The sequence below is a fragment of the Phaeoacremonium minimum genome (assembly GCF_000392275.1).
Source record: "Phaeoacremonium minimum UCRPA7 unplaced genomic scaffold PA7_03_scaffold_299, whole genome shotgun sequence".
Classification (NCBI taxonomy): Eukaryota; Fungi; Ascomycota; class Sordariomycetes; order Togniniales; family Togniniaceae; genus Phaeoacremonium; species Phaeoacremonium minimum.
This window is the reverse complement of record NW_006921204.1, coordinates 21,220-36,785: the sequence shown is the minus strand read 5'-3', so window position 1 is coordinate 36,785 and position 15,566 is coordinate 21,220. Positions and strand designations below refer to the sequence as shown.

Genomic DNA, 15,566 nt, shown 5'->3' with positions numbered 1-15,566 from the left:
AAGGCACATTCGTATGTGTGTTGCTAGCATGAATTTTGTCTCGCCCACTAATATGCCGTCGCAGATGTTCTGAATCGTTGTCCGGTACAGGCTAGCTCAAAACATTCGGATGGCCAGCAAGAACATGGTGCAGAGGAGCAGTCAATCAGGAACAGGAACAATACAACTCGTGTCATGATGTACATGTTCCCACGACAATTCGGTCTACACAATGTGTTTACCTCTCAGGTTGATCACACGCAAACGGCACAGAAGTTCCAGGACTACACTCTCCGAGAAGAGGAAATACTTAAGAGGTTTTCCCGAGCTGGAGAGAGCTCACAAAGTCTATATGTGCAAGTTCCAAGACGTTTGAGAGGCACATTGAGCCATCTCGTCGAGCGATTGCAAATTCTGCATTCGCGGTGCTCCTATGCGGCATTGCTGCAACACTATTGTCCTGTAAGTTGGTTCTTGTGATAATCTGGAACATGAACTGATAATGTCTAGGTGCAGAATCAAGTCGAGGATGTTAAAGAGAGTCGCACGTCAAGGTCACTGTCTCAAGCGGGTAGATCGCATAAGAAGCATCAGAAGACCCGCCGGAAGTCCCAGCAGACCTCGACTTCAATCACACCAACAGGTTACTCATCTCTTGTGGAACTAGCTACCCCTATTTCGAGCATTTCAGCATTTTGCCGGGCAGTTCTATCAAAAATCATCCCCAATGAGTTCTGGGGCACGGGCATTAGCCAGTTGCAGAACAAGAAAAACTTTATGAGACACGTCGACCACTTTGTACGGTTGAGGCGTTTTGAGACAATGTCTTTGCACGAAGTAATGAATGGTCTAAGGGTATTTCCGCCTGTCCTGTGGCATTGACTTGGCTTACAATGAGGGCTAGATCACAGACATCGAATGGCTGACACCTCCTGCACTGAAGGGCAAAAAATGCAGCCAGACCGATTTTCGCAAACGAACCGAAATATTTCTAGAATTTGTCTATTACTTGTTTGATTCGCTTTTGATACCCCTGATTCGCAGCAATTTTTATGTTACAGAGTCCAATGTACATCGATACCGACTCTTCTATTTCCGCCACGATGTTTGGCGCTACATCGCCGAGCCGGCAATGACATCTATCAGAGCAAGAATGTTCGAGGAGGTGAAGATGGATGATGCGATGAGGATACTCGACTCTCGGCGTCTTGGATTTAGTCAAGTCCGGCTTCTGCCAAAGGAGACCTCTGTTCGCCCGATTACGAATCTGCGAAGACGAACTTTGACGAGAAATAATAGAAAAATCCTGGGCCCTAGCATCAACTCCATCTTGGGTCCTGTTCATAGTATGCTGAAGCTTGAGAAGGTAAGAGTTAAAACCTACGCATGTTGTAATCTCACTAATGACCCTAGTCCCTTGAACACGATCGCCTGGGATCGACCATGTTCTCCGTTGGCGATATCTACAAACGAGTCAAGGACTACAAGCAACGGCTTGGCCTTGTGAAGGGCAAGTTCTACATTGCCAAGGTTGATGTACAGGCTGCATTCGACACGATTCCACAGCAGGCGATAATAGATCTAATGGCCTCCGTCCCGACTCACAAACAGTACAAGATCATAAAACACGTTGAGGTAAAGCCAAATGACAGTGGGACATTGACCGGCGCAGCGACCACCAGAAGGTGGCACTCGTCCGCGAAAGCAGCAAAGGATGCGTCGCTGTTTGTGGACATGATTCGAAAGAGTCTAGCACCTAGCAGGAAGAACACGATTTTCATCGACAGTGTGGTGCAGAAGGTCCACCAGTCTAAGGACCTGCTCACGCTGATGACGCAACACATCCAACAGAACCTTGTCAAGATAGGCAAGAAGTACTACAGACAGAAAGACGGCGTCCCGCAAGGCTCTATCTTATCCTCGCTTCTATGCAATTACTTCTATGCGGACCTGGAAAGGCACCACCTGGAATTTCTGCAGTCAAAAGATTGCCTCCTCCTCCGACTTATCGATGACTTTCTGCTTATCACAACCGACAAGTCTAAGGCGAGCAGATTTGTCCAGGTCATGCATCAGGGAATGCCCGAATATGGCGTGACCGTGAGCCCGCACAAGAGCCTCGTCAACTTCGACCTAGACATCGACGGGCTCTCAGTGCCTCGACTTCCGGATGGTAGCACCTCCTTCCCCTACTGTGGCACGCGTCTCAATTGTCGGACTCTTGAAATAGCCAAGGACCGTGCGAGCACCAGGGACCCAGTCATCTCCAACGCTCTGACCGTTGAGTTTGCGCGCCTGCCGGGCCAGAACTTCAAGCGGAAGGTCCTCAACGCCTTCCGGATCCAGTCGCACCTCATGTTTTTCGACACGACGCACAACTCTCCGCAGACGACCTTGAAGAATATCTATGATGCGCTTTACGAGACCGCGACCAAGATGTGGGCCTATGCGAAGTGTCTCCCGCGGGAAAGGCAGCCCGGGACGCAGCTGCTAATACAGACTATAAGGGAGCTTGTGGACGTGTCATTCTTGCTGCTCACTAGCAAGTCAAGGAAGGCAAGGTATCCGGGATATGAATGTACCGTTAAGAAGACGCAGGTGCTCTGGCTCGCCTTGCATGCTTTCAAGCGGGTCCTGGAGAAGAAGCAAGCGCGTTACCGGGAGTTCCTTGCCTGGCTAGATGTGGAGATTCGGAAGTTGGCCGTCAAGAAGGATGGATGTGTCAATATTACATTGTAGCACTAGGTGCGCGGCCACGATAACCTGTCTGTATGCTACCTTAATGCCAAAGACCCTTATTGTAAAAGCATGTGATCCTCTGTAACCGGATTCGAAACGCCAAAAATGCGCGTCACATTCATACATGCCTTGTCGTCACGATAGTCGACGCTACACCTCCGACATCTCATCATCAGACCATAATGCCGCTCCTCCACCAATGCTGCGCATCTATATGCCAATGTGGCCACTGGTCGTAGTCCCATCGCCACCAGCCATCGCCAGGCTTGCCGAACCCCATCGCGCGCAACGGGCTGAACGGCACCGGCTCGAACAGCCACACCGCCGAGCGGCTGAGGTCGTCGACGAACGCCCATTGTGTGAAGTGCAGCCACAGGACGACATACAGTAGATTCCCAGCGCGGCGCACCGGGCGCGGGAGCTGGGGACCTTTCTGCGACAAGACCATGGTCAAGGCGGTCTGCACAATGATACCAATCCAACTCAGCAGGAAGAACGCCGGCGGCATCCAGGGCTTCGAGTCGGGAAGGCAGGTCAGGCTACCGGAGGCGTGCAGGAAGCTGGACTGCGCGAAGGCAATCAGGCTCGCGACGACTTTGGTCTGCACTGTACTAAGCTTCTGCAGATGTCCATTGCGGTCGAGCCAGAGTGTCGGCGCTGAGAACGCTTGGCGGAAGGTCTGGTGCCACCAGGCGCCCCAGAAGCCGGCCAAGCCGTTCTCGAGAACTTGGTCGAACGAGCCGAGGATCGAAGGGTAGTGCCACAGCTCGCTACGGGTGCCGAGCCAGCGGCGCAGGAGGAAGCAGCAGACGAGCTGGTGGCTGGCGAAGACGAGGTGCAGAGCTGCGATGATCCCTGCCAGGGATATACTGCTGCGCCAGATGGACACGAGAAAAGGAGGGAGTGAGGCGAGGAGGGCGGGAAGCGGGCGCTCGTTGGGCCCGAGGACGAAATAGGGATCTTTCATCATGAAGACGCTGCAGAAGTCGAGGACGACGAAGTCAATGGCTAATCTGCTCAGCTTTGTGTGCAAGAAGGCTTTGCGCGTCGTGGAACGAGCATAGCCAAATCGCGTGGAAATGGCGATAGAGTCAAGTTTGACCAGCTCCCCTGACTGAGGTTTCTCTGGTTTGGCAAAACGGGGGACTGACGGGATTGACCAGTTCCATCCTATGAATGTGTTAGCTGCAATGCCGACATCAGATCGAATATACCGTACCCGAGCCTCGGAACGCGAAGACCAAGTCTATCGCCCATTCTAGTCTTGTGAGAAATGACGCATTCGCTGGATATGCCTGCCAGTAGTACTCATATTCGGCCAAGTTATTCGCAATATCCTCGTCCGGCGCTGCAAGAGCCCGGAGTCTCTCATCGTTGCTTGCAGTGGTCCTTTTCGCATGCCCGTTGCTTGTAGGGGTCACCGAATGACCATTTTCTACCTGAGACGACCCATTCATCTGACCTGTCGTGACCCTTCGTCTCTTCTCGACCCTCTCAGCCTCAAACTGTGGAGCCATCCATATCAAGATAGTTGCAGACCAGACGATGCCCCACGACTGAAACAGGCCCACTGCATAAGCAGCCGCCATGTTGGTGCTGGAGCTCCGGCCCATCTCCTGCAGGTTGAAGGCGACAATGAGGGCGTACAGCGCAAAACGCGCCTGGTAGAGCCAGGGGCGCTTGACGTGTGGGATCGTCAGGTACAGAATCGGCAGGATGAAGGTGCCGAACGCCGCGTACGGGACGACGAATAAAGTTGCATTTCCTGCAGCAACCTTCTCTCGGAACTGGGCGCGGTACAGCTCCCGCTGATACAGGCCTAGATTCACCGTTTCCAGCATCGTGGCAGGGAGTGCTTTGGAGTCAGGCTGACACGCGTGGTACAGAGATGAAGCCATCCTAAGCGGTGGAACTGCAACAGTTCCTGAGAAGCCTGAGATCTAAGAAGATCCTTGAATAGGAAGGAACGTGTTAAACTGGCTCGTCCCGACCGTGCAATGATCGCTAGTGCTTCTTTGTCTATTCACGTCAGCTTGTCGGTGAGTTCATTGCCGCAGCCGTAAGGTAAGCTGGCGCAGCGGCCGCCTAGGATCAAGGGTGCGATGAAATGCGAGCAAGCCACAACCGGGAATTGTCTCTACGTGGCAGTTGAACAGATTGCAGACATGTACGACGCCCGGCACAGATCTGAGACAGCTAGAAACGAGGTTGCTTGTGTAAAGAGACTCTAAAGATGCACCATGATTTTCTAGTGTAATTCTTGGATGCCAGAAAAAAGACTTGATTTCGAAGAATTGTAAGCCTGCATCTTAATTAAACCAGTATTACCATATGGTTGACGTCAAGGACCCCTGGCCAGGCCTAGACTACTGGCCTCAGCGGGCTGGAAAACGGGCTGCTGGAGCTGATACCGCCTCCCGAAACCTTGCATCGATCCAGGCGCTAGCTTAGATACCGGAGCATAAGGTTACACCCGCCATTTTGGGAGATAGCGTTCTTCATGTCTTTTGCCGCAGTTTGCACATTTTTAATACTTTGAATATATTTATTGTCTATATACCGGTTGTCATCACGCTGTCGGGTATCTTGAGACCGACAATGCATGTCGATAATGTCTCAGTGAATAACATGTTTGAGGACGAGAGCACAGGCGCCACTTTTAAAAAGTAGCGACAACAGCATCGCCAACTTTAATAGTTGGATGTTGGGCAACTTTGGTGGCTATATCTGCGCTCGGCGTGTGTCCCATGTGCGTCCCAAAGAAGACCTTGCCGTCGAACCTTCTTGTCTTCGATAATGTGATAAACGGCTCTTCGTTCTTGAGTCCTGTCTCTTGATTTATGCATACCATATGACATCTTCTGCATGAGCCCAACATCTTAAATTCCTGCTGACCGATCCTCAACGTCGACCAGCTGTCCTCTGCGTAGGCTAGACCCTGAGGAGGAGCGCCATCGGGTGCAAGAACGATATTCGCCCTGAAAACCGATGCGGACACCTCTTCGCCACCTCGACTCGAAATCTCTTGATTGAGGAACTCGAGGCTGGCTGTATTGACGACAAGGATAGGGCTTTCATTTGATAGTAAAATCCTCCGCCTCTCACTCTCTGCATCAGAGTCCGGTGGTGAAGGTGGCGCATGGCCAGTGCCAGCTGATGGTATCACTGCCAACTTAGAAACTGCTTGATGTTTCTGTAAATGAGCTTTGGAGTGCCGCATACTTGGGCCTTGGCCACCAGGAGGAAACCGAGCCAACATGCAGGGCACCTCAAGAATAGCTGAAAAGAAATCATTGATCTCTGGTGAGATGTAAGTCTGGGCCGATATTTCCTCTCCGCAGACCCGGGACGATCTTGATCGCCAATGCGCGGCTTGCTGGAACATAGCCGGGTTATTCGATAACGGTACTGATATCCCAGGATTTGATTGTTTCGAAGTATCCCCAGCATATGTCACTCTCAGGCAACCCTCTTCAAAGTCAAGGATCGGTCGTATAAGAGACATCCGGGGGTAACGTTTCTGGCTGAGTGCCTGGCCTGTCCCTCGGTGAACCAAACACCACTCTCTATCCCAAGCAAGACCTTCTGGTCTCACTTCCCACTTGGTCTCTTCCGGAACCTGAAATCCACCGCAACTTTTGATAGGATATACTGTAATGCTTTTGACGTACAAGTCGGATGGCCGGTGATCGTGTCGTAATTCCTCCACTGGACTAACAATGGTATCGTCTCGATAAAACTCGTCGATGAACGTAACAAAACTGTCGACATCCGATATAGTGCTCATCGCACCAAGACTAGCTCGAATAACACCGGTGGGTTTCCCAGCTATGATGTCGTTGTCGTCACCGCAGCGAAAGCCCGACGAAAAGTTCCTTTTGATCTCCCATGGCTGGAGATCCAGCGCGGAAGCAATCCCACCTGGGTTGCAAACACCACCAGTGCGGATATGGAATCCCTTCAGCGTCGCCAGCTTTTCAAACTCAGCCAAACTAATCCAAGCACCTGTTTGGTTGAGTATATTAAATGATACCGTAGGTCCATTGCCCCCGGTTGGGTCAACCTGAGATGTACTAGGAGAGTAGACTCGGCAGACGTGTTGGCGGTTCCTGTGTCGCAACGCCGCAAGACCTGTATGTAATCGATTCGCTAGAAACGCCACATGTGATGATATATCATTCATGGTACCAAATAAACGCCTGTGCGTATCCATGGCGACATCCAAAGCTATGATGCTGTGGATCGGTAATGTGCCATCTTCAAGCCGCTCATGAAGGAATTGAGACTTTGACGCATGCCACTGCTCCTTGACACAAACGACGGTATCCACAGTACCACCCCCAAAATATCTTCTATGCGAGAATATTGACTCTGATTGACGTCTAACAATCAAAGCCCCAAGATCTGGGAAACCAAAGATCTTGTAAAAGCTGACGACGGTGAAGTCTGGGGCTGCCGTAAAGTCACTCAAGTCCAGTGGCGCCGTAGCCGCAAAGGCGGCCGCATCTAGAACTGTATAGAACGAATTACCTGACGAGGGCAGCTGCCTCAGTCTGGTGGACCAAGAAAAGGGCAGCCGCTGCCCATCCATATTCGACTGCGCAGGATACGCGAACAGTGTTGTCGGACTTCGCATGCTGTGGTGTTCAAAAGGATTCAGACCGCCTAGCCATGAGTCCATCTGTGCATCATCGAGACAGAGGCTATTTCGAGCCTCTTCCCGGACGCCTATCAGACTCGTATGGGAAGTTTGGTGATACGCATAATCAAAACCTCCTAGTGCAGCGCGGAACGCCTCGGCGACAAGCTTGATCCCCGCGGTGGCATTGGCAACAAAGACAACATCAAATTCGGTGGGATCTGCATTGAAGAATTGCAACACTCGCAGCCGGATATCCTCGATACGAGAAGTTGACAATTGAGAGGAGAGCGAGGCAGAATGGGGGTTTCCGAATAAGTTCGATGTCATATCCTTGGCGAACCCATCCATCAGGGACTTTGAGTAGAGTGTCGTCCCGGCATGATCAAGGTAGACGGAACCTTGAACAAGACAGTCAGCGTGTGCGATAACCTCATGCGACAATTGACGCTCCTCATACCATTCAACATTGGATACTCCGTCGTCCTGAAGGCCTCAACATCGGCATTGTAGCCAGAAGCCTTGGTGGTCGCCATCGTGACCGCTTTCCTACCTGGCTGGACGTTTGAAAACCATCCCTCGCCCCGATGCAATAGCACTAGGTGCGATAACAAACATTGGGCAAACAATAGGGAACGGGTATGAGAATGATGACAATGCGAGAAATACAGTCAATTGGCCTGATAGCACAGATATCATGTCATGGGAAATAGGCAATCGAAGGTGGCGGAATCCATCGTGACCATCGACTAAGAGAGCCACTGCGTCTTCATTGGGCGCACCAGCGGCTGGCCTTAGACTTGGGCCTTGAAAGCGCCGGCTGGCGATGACGGAGATCGCCTTACTCCAACGGACGGGGAGCACCTACAGCACTGTAGAGTGGGGAGTGGATGAGTAAGGTGGGGGGAAGGCCAGTGAGTGCCGGCTGATAGTCAGCAGCCTTCGGGCCTAAGATGAGCTGGTTGGTGCCTGGCGCAAGTCAGATGCTTAAGGCTCCCAGGCTTAGAGGATTTGATATGCACAGGCCACCGATAGCTAGATGATTAGGTCAGCCTGGCTGGGAGGCCCGTGTGTTCTGGTGGCAGGGCCTTTAATTGAGTCGCGTGTCAGGCGCGTCTTTCTTTCCCTAAGCTGCGAGCGACCCGCAGCCGCGACCGCGTCAATATGGGGCTCTCTCCCTGCACCCATACCGAGCATCCTGGCGTTTCGCGCCTTCCACCTGCCTCTTAACCATCTCCATTCCCACAGGCAGCTTCCTTCCTGTTCTCAACTTCAAATCTATTCCCGCCGTCCATCGCACCTGCATCAACAACTCTTCGCAATGAGATCGACTACTCTTGGAAAGAGAACAAGGAGCAGCTGCACCGTTACTCCTTTCGAGGAGGTTGAGCTGCCCTCGAAACGACCACGGCGCCAGACCAGGAACTTTCAAGTCAACGACGAAAATGCAGATCCTGCAGAATCAATTGATGTCGAAAATGACATTGGAGTTGAGGGCAACACTACAGACGTCTGGGATGTCTCTGTCGAAGGCACTCCGTCTAAGCGTAGATCAAAAGCTGCCTCGGTAGTTGAAGTGGTGAAGTACCGTACGTCTGCAGGTTCTACGGTATTGCCGAGATACCCAACTAATGTTCATGGTATAGCAATCAAAGCACCGCTCACACCATCGACCCCTCGACATCGCGATGCATTGGCTAGAGCCCCGGTCACGCCCCGACACCGGGTGATGTCCGTGGGCAAGGTTTCCAAGCGACTAACACCACAAACACCTCTCACGCCGTCTTCGTCACAAACTGTGTATCACCTAGCACGACAGCTTTTCTCGAGAAGTGCAGACCCCGGCCAGCTAATTGGGCGGGACGAAGAGAGGTCCCGACTAAGATCTTTCCTTGAGCGATGCTCCGGTTCTCAGCCAAATGGATGCCTCTATGTCAGCGGGCCACCTGGCACAGGCAAGAGTGCAATGGTCAATGAAATGACGGAAGGGACTAAGGCATCATCCAGCTCAATCCGGAAAGCATACATCAATTGCATGAGCATCAAGTCATCGAAGGATCTTTACACGACGCTACTCGATCTGCTGTGCAACGAGACTGAGATGGAGGAAAATGATGCTGTTGCAGCCCTTCAGAAGATGTTCATACCAAAGAAGAAGTCGGGGGATATGTGCCTGGTTGTTTTGGATGAGATTGATCACATTCTGTCATTGGATCTGGAAAGCTTATACCGGGTGTTTGAGTGGTCACTGCAGAAGTCATCTCGACTCGTTCTTGTCGGTATCGCCAATGCACTAGATCTCACGGATCGATTTCTGCCACGGCTGAAGTCGCGGAACCTAAAGCCCGAGCTTCTTCCATTTTTGCCATACAGCGCACTGCAGATCAAGACAATCATTACGAAGAGGCTGAAGAGTTTGCTGCCGGAGGGGATAACGACACCAGATTACACTCCATTTTTCCACCCAGCTGCGATTGAGCTTTGTTCCCGCAAAGTCTCAAGCCAGACAGGTGATCTACGAAAAGCCTTTGAGATCTTGCGCCGCGCCATCGATCTGATCGAGTCGGAGACAAAGCAGAAGTACGAGAACGAGGCCAAGGAGCAAGCTCTGCAAATGACACCCTCGCGAAAGGTCTTGGGAGAGAACAATAACTTTTCTTCACCAGTCAAAACTCCTACGAAGAGCGTCTCTACCATCCTCTGTGACTCGCTCAAGAGTTTGACAGTGGAGAACGCTCCGCGAGTGAGCATTGGCCACCTCAACAAGGTCACTGCCGCAGCCTTTAGCAACGGGACTAGCCAAAGACTGAAGACACTCAACCTCCAGCAGAAGGCTGCTTTGTGTGCTCTTATGACAATTGAAAAGCGAAATCGAGCCGCACGGGATACTATTCTTGCTACGCCAACAAAGCCACGCGTCACCGCACCTACTGTCAAGACACTCTTCGACACATATTCCATCTTGTGTACGCGGGATTCGGTTCTCCACCCGCTTTCGAGCTCCGAGTTTCGCGAGGTGATAGGAAGCCTCGAGACCCTATCCCTTGTCACGGCAGTCGATGGAAAGAAGGGCTCTTTCGCCGTGCTGGAGACTCCGAGCAAGCGAGGAAGAAAGAGCACGTTCGGCAATGGTAATGGAGACGAAAAGAGAGTAGCCAGCTGTGTTGGAGAGAAAGAGATTGAGCAGGCTGTCGAGGGCCTCGGCGTAGATATTTTGAGAAGCATTCTGAGCGGAGAAGCGTTGGATTGATTCGGCATATTGCATTGCATACTTGCATTGGCGCATTGAATGGTGTTTTGGGGCACTGCATGAGGGTCTTGCACAGCCACTCTTCTTTGACTATGATTGTCTAAAATCCGGGGTTGTAGAGTGAAGATGCATTCATCATGAATAGGACTGAATCAAAATAGTAATACCTTCATCCACCACTCGTTCGTCAAACATGACGATGATCTACGTTGTCCAGCGTGACTATTGCCGTCTGTGACACGCGTTGTCGATCGCGGGACTATTTCTAGAAGCTCGGGGACATTGTTCGATGCGTTTCTGGCATAGTAAGTCACAGCCCTTGAGACGAATATCAAACAGTAGATAATTTGGTAACGAGTGCATGTAGCAAACCGCTCGTCGTCTACGCAACATTTCAAAACGACTGCTAGTGGATGATGTCTTTGGTCTCTCCGTTCCCGTTCACCCAGACAAGCTTTCTGGCACAGGAAACAGAAGCCCCATGTCTTTCCGCGAAACAAAACATCTCATGACGACCGAGACAGATGTAAAAATAGACACGAAATGCTTGTCTGGTCGATATCGGGATCTGCCAAGGTGCCAAGGCAGCCCTATAGAGATTGAAGCTTTTTGAGAGGCTGCTGACGCGGACGATGGGCGACGGGCGGCGTCGCGCGATCGGGGTCTCGTGCTTCCCCAAGCTCGACGCCCGCCAATGGATACGCCTCTACTGCGGGCGGTCATACAACTATTATGCAGGGTCCTTCTCCAGCTACCTAGGTAGTGATCTGAGGACTTTGGCAATCGACTCTTCGCCTACCCTATCATCAAACTAAACAGCTCACCTGCTGCACCTGGAGAAAGTAGTCCACTGCATTCAAGCTTTCGCATCCTCGTGTTCTTTCGCTCAAGCTCTTTTGGTCGATGCGTATTGGTGGACTAGAGGCTTCTTCCAAAAGGCCCCTGAGGCGCACCGCTGTCGCAAGCTATAACAAGGTGGAGTGGAGCGAGGCAGCTTTGACACTGCTTCAGACATAACTCCGTGAGCTTCAATCGAGCTCCGCCTCTCTCCACACGGTTGTTATGGTTGACAAATCAACACGGATGACGGCCAAGTCGGCGACAGGAAACGTCAACAGGTGGCTTGTTGATTCTCACCACGTCTTACTAGATCGTTTATACGATTCTCCTGCTAGTCATATATCCTAAATGAAGATGTATCTAGATAGCCCAGTTGAAAGCTTCTAGGTTCAAGCGGGGAGGCGCGATAGAACGGCTCATTTGACGGCAGACTTCTGCTGACTCGTAACGCTGGGAAAAGGGACGTACGGACAGACGTACGACCTTGCCATATCCACCTACGAGTAGAGTAGACTATTCTGGTAGAGTTCGGCAGCGAAGGCGACGCTGCCGATTAGCTGGGCCTCTGCTAGTCTGATGCACTGCCCTATATCCAGGGATACCTACATCGTGGAACCAAACGTTAGGCGTCCATGCAGACGGGGAAAATATACATGAGGAATACGCTTCCCATAATACGGAGCAGAAACAAGCGATTCCTATCGAGGAACAAAGTGCTCTTATGATACCAAGGTAGTGTACGCTATGTAACCTCCTCTGTCCATGTACTCAAGTCTAGACCCAATGTCGCTGAGCTGAGCTGAGTTCCCGTGAGATCCCGCAATAATCAGCCCCGACATGATTCACGGCCGACTGGCTGACTGAGGACTGATGAGCGACTACCGGTATTCCCAGTGTTGTGAAACGAATCTCTCTCCATTTCTCGGCATCTTCCTTCCCAAGTTCCAACCTCAGCACCTACCAACCTGCAGTACTGTCTGTACACATCCACAAAAATTCGCTCCCCTCCCGCCCGTCCGTCCCAGTCCCCGCGAAACCCAGACAAAAGCAGCCCTCTTGCCTCTTGGCACCAAGCAGTCAGCTCTCTTGTCCCAGCCTTGGCAGATGCAACCGCGCAGCAGCTGAGAAGCATTGATCCCGCTATTCTACTGATTACAGCATTTGTTTCTGCCCTCTTCTATCTGTCCGTTCTTCAGTAACGGCCACGCTGCCGCCCGCCCGTCTGCCCGCTAAGAGCGCGCTGACGTGCTTCTCGTCGGGCCTGCTGCTAACGTTGGTTAGTCCCGGCACACCTAACCCTCCCTAGAGTAAAGTATTAATCGTCAGATTGGCGACGCTACTTCTGCTCCCGCTGGCTCCTGCTCTGCTGGCTGAAAAGCCAAGTCTGCTATTTACCGGGGGGGTCCCGCTGCCAACCCACCACCGCCCAGCATTCCCTGACCCAAGAGTCAACCACCAGCTCGCCCTGCCCAGCCCAAAACACCATCACGAGCCTGCAGAGACCCAGCAACCCAGGCGTGTCACAGGACGCCCCGACCGGCAGCCCGCGCATCTTCCCGAACCCTGCCTGATAGCCGGCCGCCGTTGCCGCCGCTGCTGCTCCCCGTTGTTTTGTCGTTTGCCTCTCCCGCATAGATGGGCGCCTACCCGGCCGACAGCAACGTCTCTACCACGCTAGAAGACCAACCCGCGAGTCGCTCGTTCTTCTCCCGCTTCGCCCTACCCATCCGCTCGCGCACGCGCAACCTCGCCGACTTCCACATCCGCCCGGCCGAGCCCCATCGCAAGTACGCGGCCGGCGACCATGTGACCGGCGCGGTCATCCTCACCATCCTCAAGCCCATCCGCATCACCCACCTCACCGTCGCCCTGCACGGCTACGTGCGCGTCTACAAGAACCCCAACGCCGCCAACGAGCCCTTCAACCCCGCCGAGGCGCCCTCCACAGCGCCGTCGCGCTCCTCAAAGTACCTGGGCAATGGACACGCCTCGCTCTTCCAGGACGAGCAGGTCCTCAGCGCGGACGGCAGGCTCGAGCCGGGGAGATATGAGTTCAACTTCGATCTCATGTTCCCGTCCAAGGGCCTGCCGAGTAGCATAGACGTGAGTCCCACCTCTGCAATTATAGGACACGTTTCTTTCATCCCGTGTCAGGATGCTAACCTGCAGCCAGTTCGAGAGGGGCACAATATCGTACATGATCACAGCCACACTCACACGACCCACATCAATATCTCCGACGACGAGCTGCGAACGGAAGGTTTTGCTGGTTGAGCAGGTAGATATTGGGCCCTTGGTACCGCCGCGGCCACGGACGATATACCTAGAACCGATATCAAAAAGAGCGAAGAGGAAGAGGACGGGTCTATCAGACAAGAGTGGCTCAGCAACGTCCGAAGCTCCGGAAGCCGTGTCTGAGCCCGACCCGGCTCGTCCGGCCGAGGCCCCAACAGAAGGATCAGTCATCGCAGACGAGGCGAGCCCAGATGGTCAGAATAATCCCAGGAGTCCGATACACAGCGATATCAGAAGCGAAGTGAGCGGCGACAGCGGAGTGAGCGGTAGCACCGGACTAAGCACGAAGGGCTCGGATCCGGCACAAGGTGGCAGCCTGTCGACCGTACAGCCGACTGGTGGTAAGGCCCCGACCGTAGATGAGAGGACGATTACGGCAAAGATAGAGTTGTTGAAGGCAGGTTGTCTCCCAGGAGACACGATCCCGGTCAAGATCTCTGTACAGCACATTAAAAGGATCAAGAGCATGCATGGAGTAATTGTTACCCTATATAGGCAAGGTCGTGTGGATTCGGCGCCACCAGTCTCACTGATGCCAAATATATCAAAGGAGGATGCACGGAAGTTGGAAAAGGACGAGTATTACCCTCGGTCTAAGACAGGGCTGGGAGGGTTATCTTTGACATCGGCGGGCTCATGCAGTGTCTTCAGGAAAGATCTCGCCCAGACATTCAGTCCACTCATCATCGATCCGGTCACTTTAACAGCCACTGTCACCACAAACATACGGGCTCCTGAGGATGCCTTCCCCACGATTAAAGGCGTTCCCGGAGAGATGATCAGCTTCAAGTACCGATTGGAAGTCATAGTAGACTTGGGAGGTAAACTGGCCAACCAGCTACAGACCAATCAGTCTTCAAGAGCTGCAGCGCCAGGTGGCGGAGTCTTAGCAAGGGCTTCGTCCTATGAGTCGGGAACCCCGGGTCTTGCCTCATGGAATGGTGCCCTCATTAATACAGACCCCTTGAAGCGTGAAAAGGGAGTTATAGTGGAGCACTTCGAGGTCGTTGTTGGTACATCGGATAGCCATCGGTCTAGGAGCAAAGCTGTTCGCCCGACCCCGTCTGTCCAGCCCTCATACGTTCAAGATGGAGGACTATATGAGGGCCATGAGCAGTCTTGGCAACGGCCAGGCTTTGATGAGGATGCCTATGGCCAAGAACCATTCCCAGAGGACTACGCGCCCTTCCCTCCCGAGACACAACAGTCACCACCGCAGCCTTATGCATACTGGAATGGACCAGAGTCAGGCCAGCCGAGCCAGCCAGCGGCTCCTTTCTATATACCACCACCTGAGATACCCGATGAGAGTGGTTTGACTGAGAAGGAGCGAGTGCGAAGAGCAGAGCAGAGATTGCTACCCAGTCAACCTGTACAAGCTCAACAAGAGGCCAACCCTGCCGATGTCCCTGAGGAGAACATATATGATGCGGACAACGCTGAGGCATCCACATCAACTGCACCTCTTGCACCATCGGCACCTTCTGCCCCTGATAATCCTACGTTGCCCGTAAGTCACGGGGACAGTGCTGAAGACGGGCCGTCCGCGCCGACCCTTGACGACGTATCAGCTGGTGCCGCGCGTCATCCCACCGATGACAAGCAAGAGCTGGAGCGCCAGCGACTTCTCGCAGAAGCCAGCGCTCCTCCAGAGTTCCCGGAAGACTATGACGCCGGGGTGGGCAGTAGTGCTCCGCCGAGCGCGAGGAACTCGCAGCAGCCCGCGAATCTGGAGCCATCGGCACCGGTGCTCAGTGATGAAGAGGACTATGGGGAGAACTACTCGTATGGCCCGGTTGCTGGGCCGTCGTCACATGCGCCATC

At 52.9% G+C, this 15,566-nt stretch overlaps 4 protein-coding genes across 4 annotated transcripts; 3 read left to right on the top strand and 1 right to left on the bottom strand.

Annotated features, from left to right (window-relative positions):
* Positions 1-1,327: 1,327 nt before the first annotated feature.
* UCRPA7_3939 (putative telomerase reverse transcriptase protein) lies at positions 1,328-2,718 on the top strand (the record flags this gene model as incomplete). Its single annotated transcript, XM_007916496.1, has 2 exons — positions 1,328-1,345; positions 1,393-2,718. 2 exons carry the CDS (start codon positions 1,328-1,330, stop codon positions 2,716-2,718), a joined length of 1,344 nt encoding a protein of 447 aa, XP_007914687.1.
* A 172-nt stretch (positions 2,719-2,890) lies between these two features.
* Positions 2,891-4,559, bottom strand: UCRPA7_3938 (hypothetical protein; the record flags this gene model as incomplete). Its single annotated transcript, XM_007916503.1, has 2 exons — positions 2,891-3,888; positions 3,938-4,559. 2 exons carry the CDS (start codon positions 4,557-4,559, stop codon positions 2,891-2,893), a joined length of 1,620 nt encoding a protein of 539 aa, XP_007914694.1.
* A 4,764-nt stretch (positions 4,560-9,323) lies between these two features.
* Positions 9,324-10,607, top strand: UCRPA7_3937 (putative cell division control protein 18 protein; the record flags this gene model as incomplete). Its single annotated transcript, XM_007916516.1, has 1 exon — positions 9,324-10,607. The coding sequence occupies one exon, from the start codon at positions 9,324-9,326 to the stop codon at positions 10,605-10,607; it is 1,284 nt and encodes a 427-aa protein (XP_007914707.1).
* A 2,475-nt stretch (positions 10,608-13,082) lies between these two features.
* Positions 13,083-13,721, top strand: UCRPA7_3936 (putative ph-response regulator protein palf rim8 protein; the record flags this gene model as incomplete). Its single annotated transcript, XM_007916517.1, has 2 exons — positions 13,083-13,550; positions 13,602-13,721. 2 exons carry the CDS (start codon positions 13,083-13,085, stop codon positions 13,719-13,721), a joined length of 588 nt encoding a protein of 195 aa, XP_007914708.1.
* Between the last annotated feature and the right edge of the window lie 1,845 nt (positions 13,722-15,566).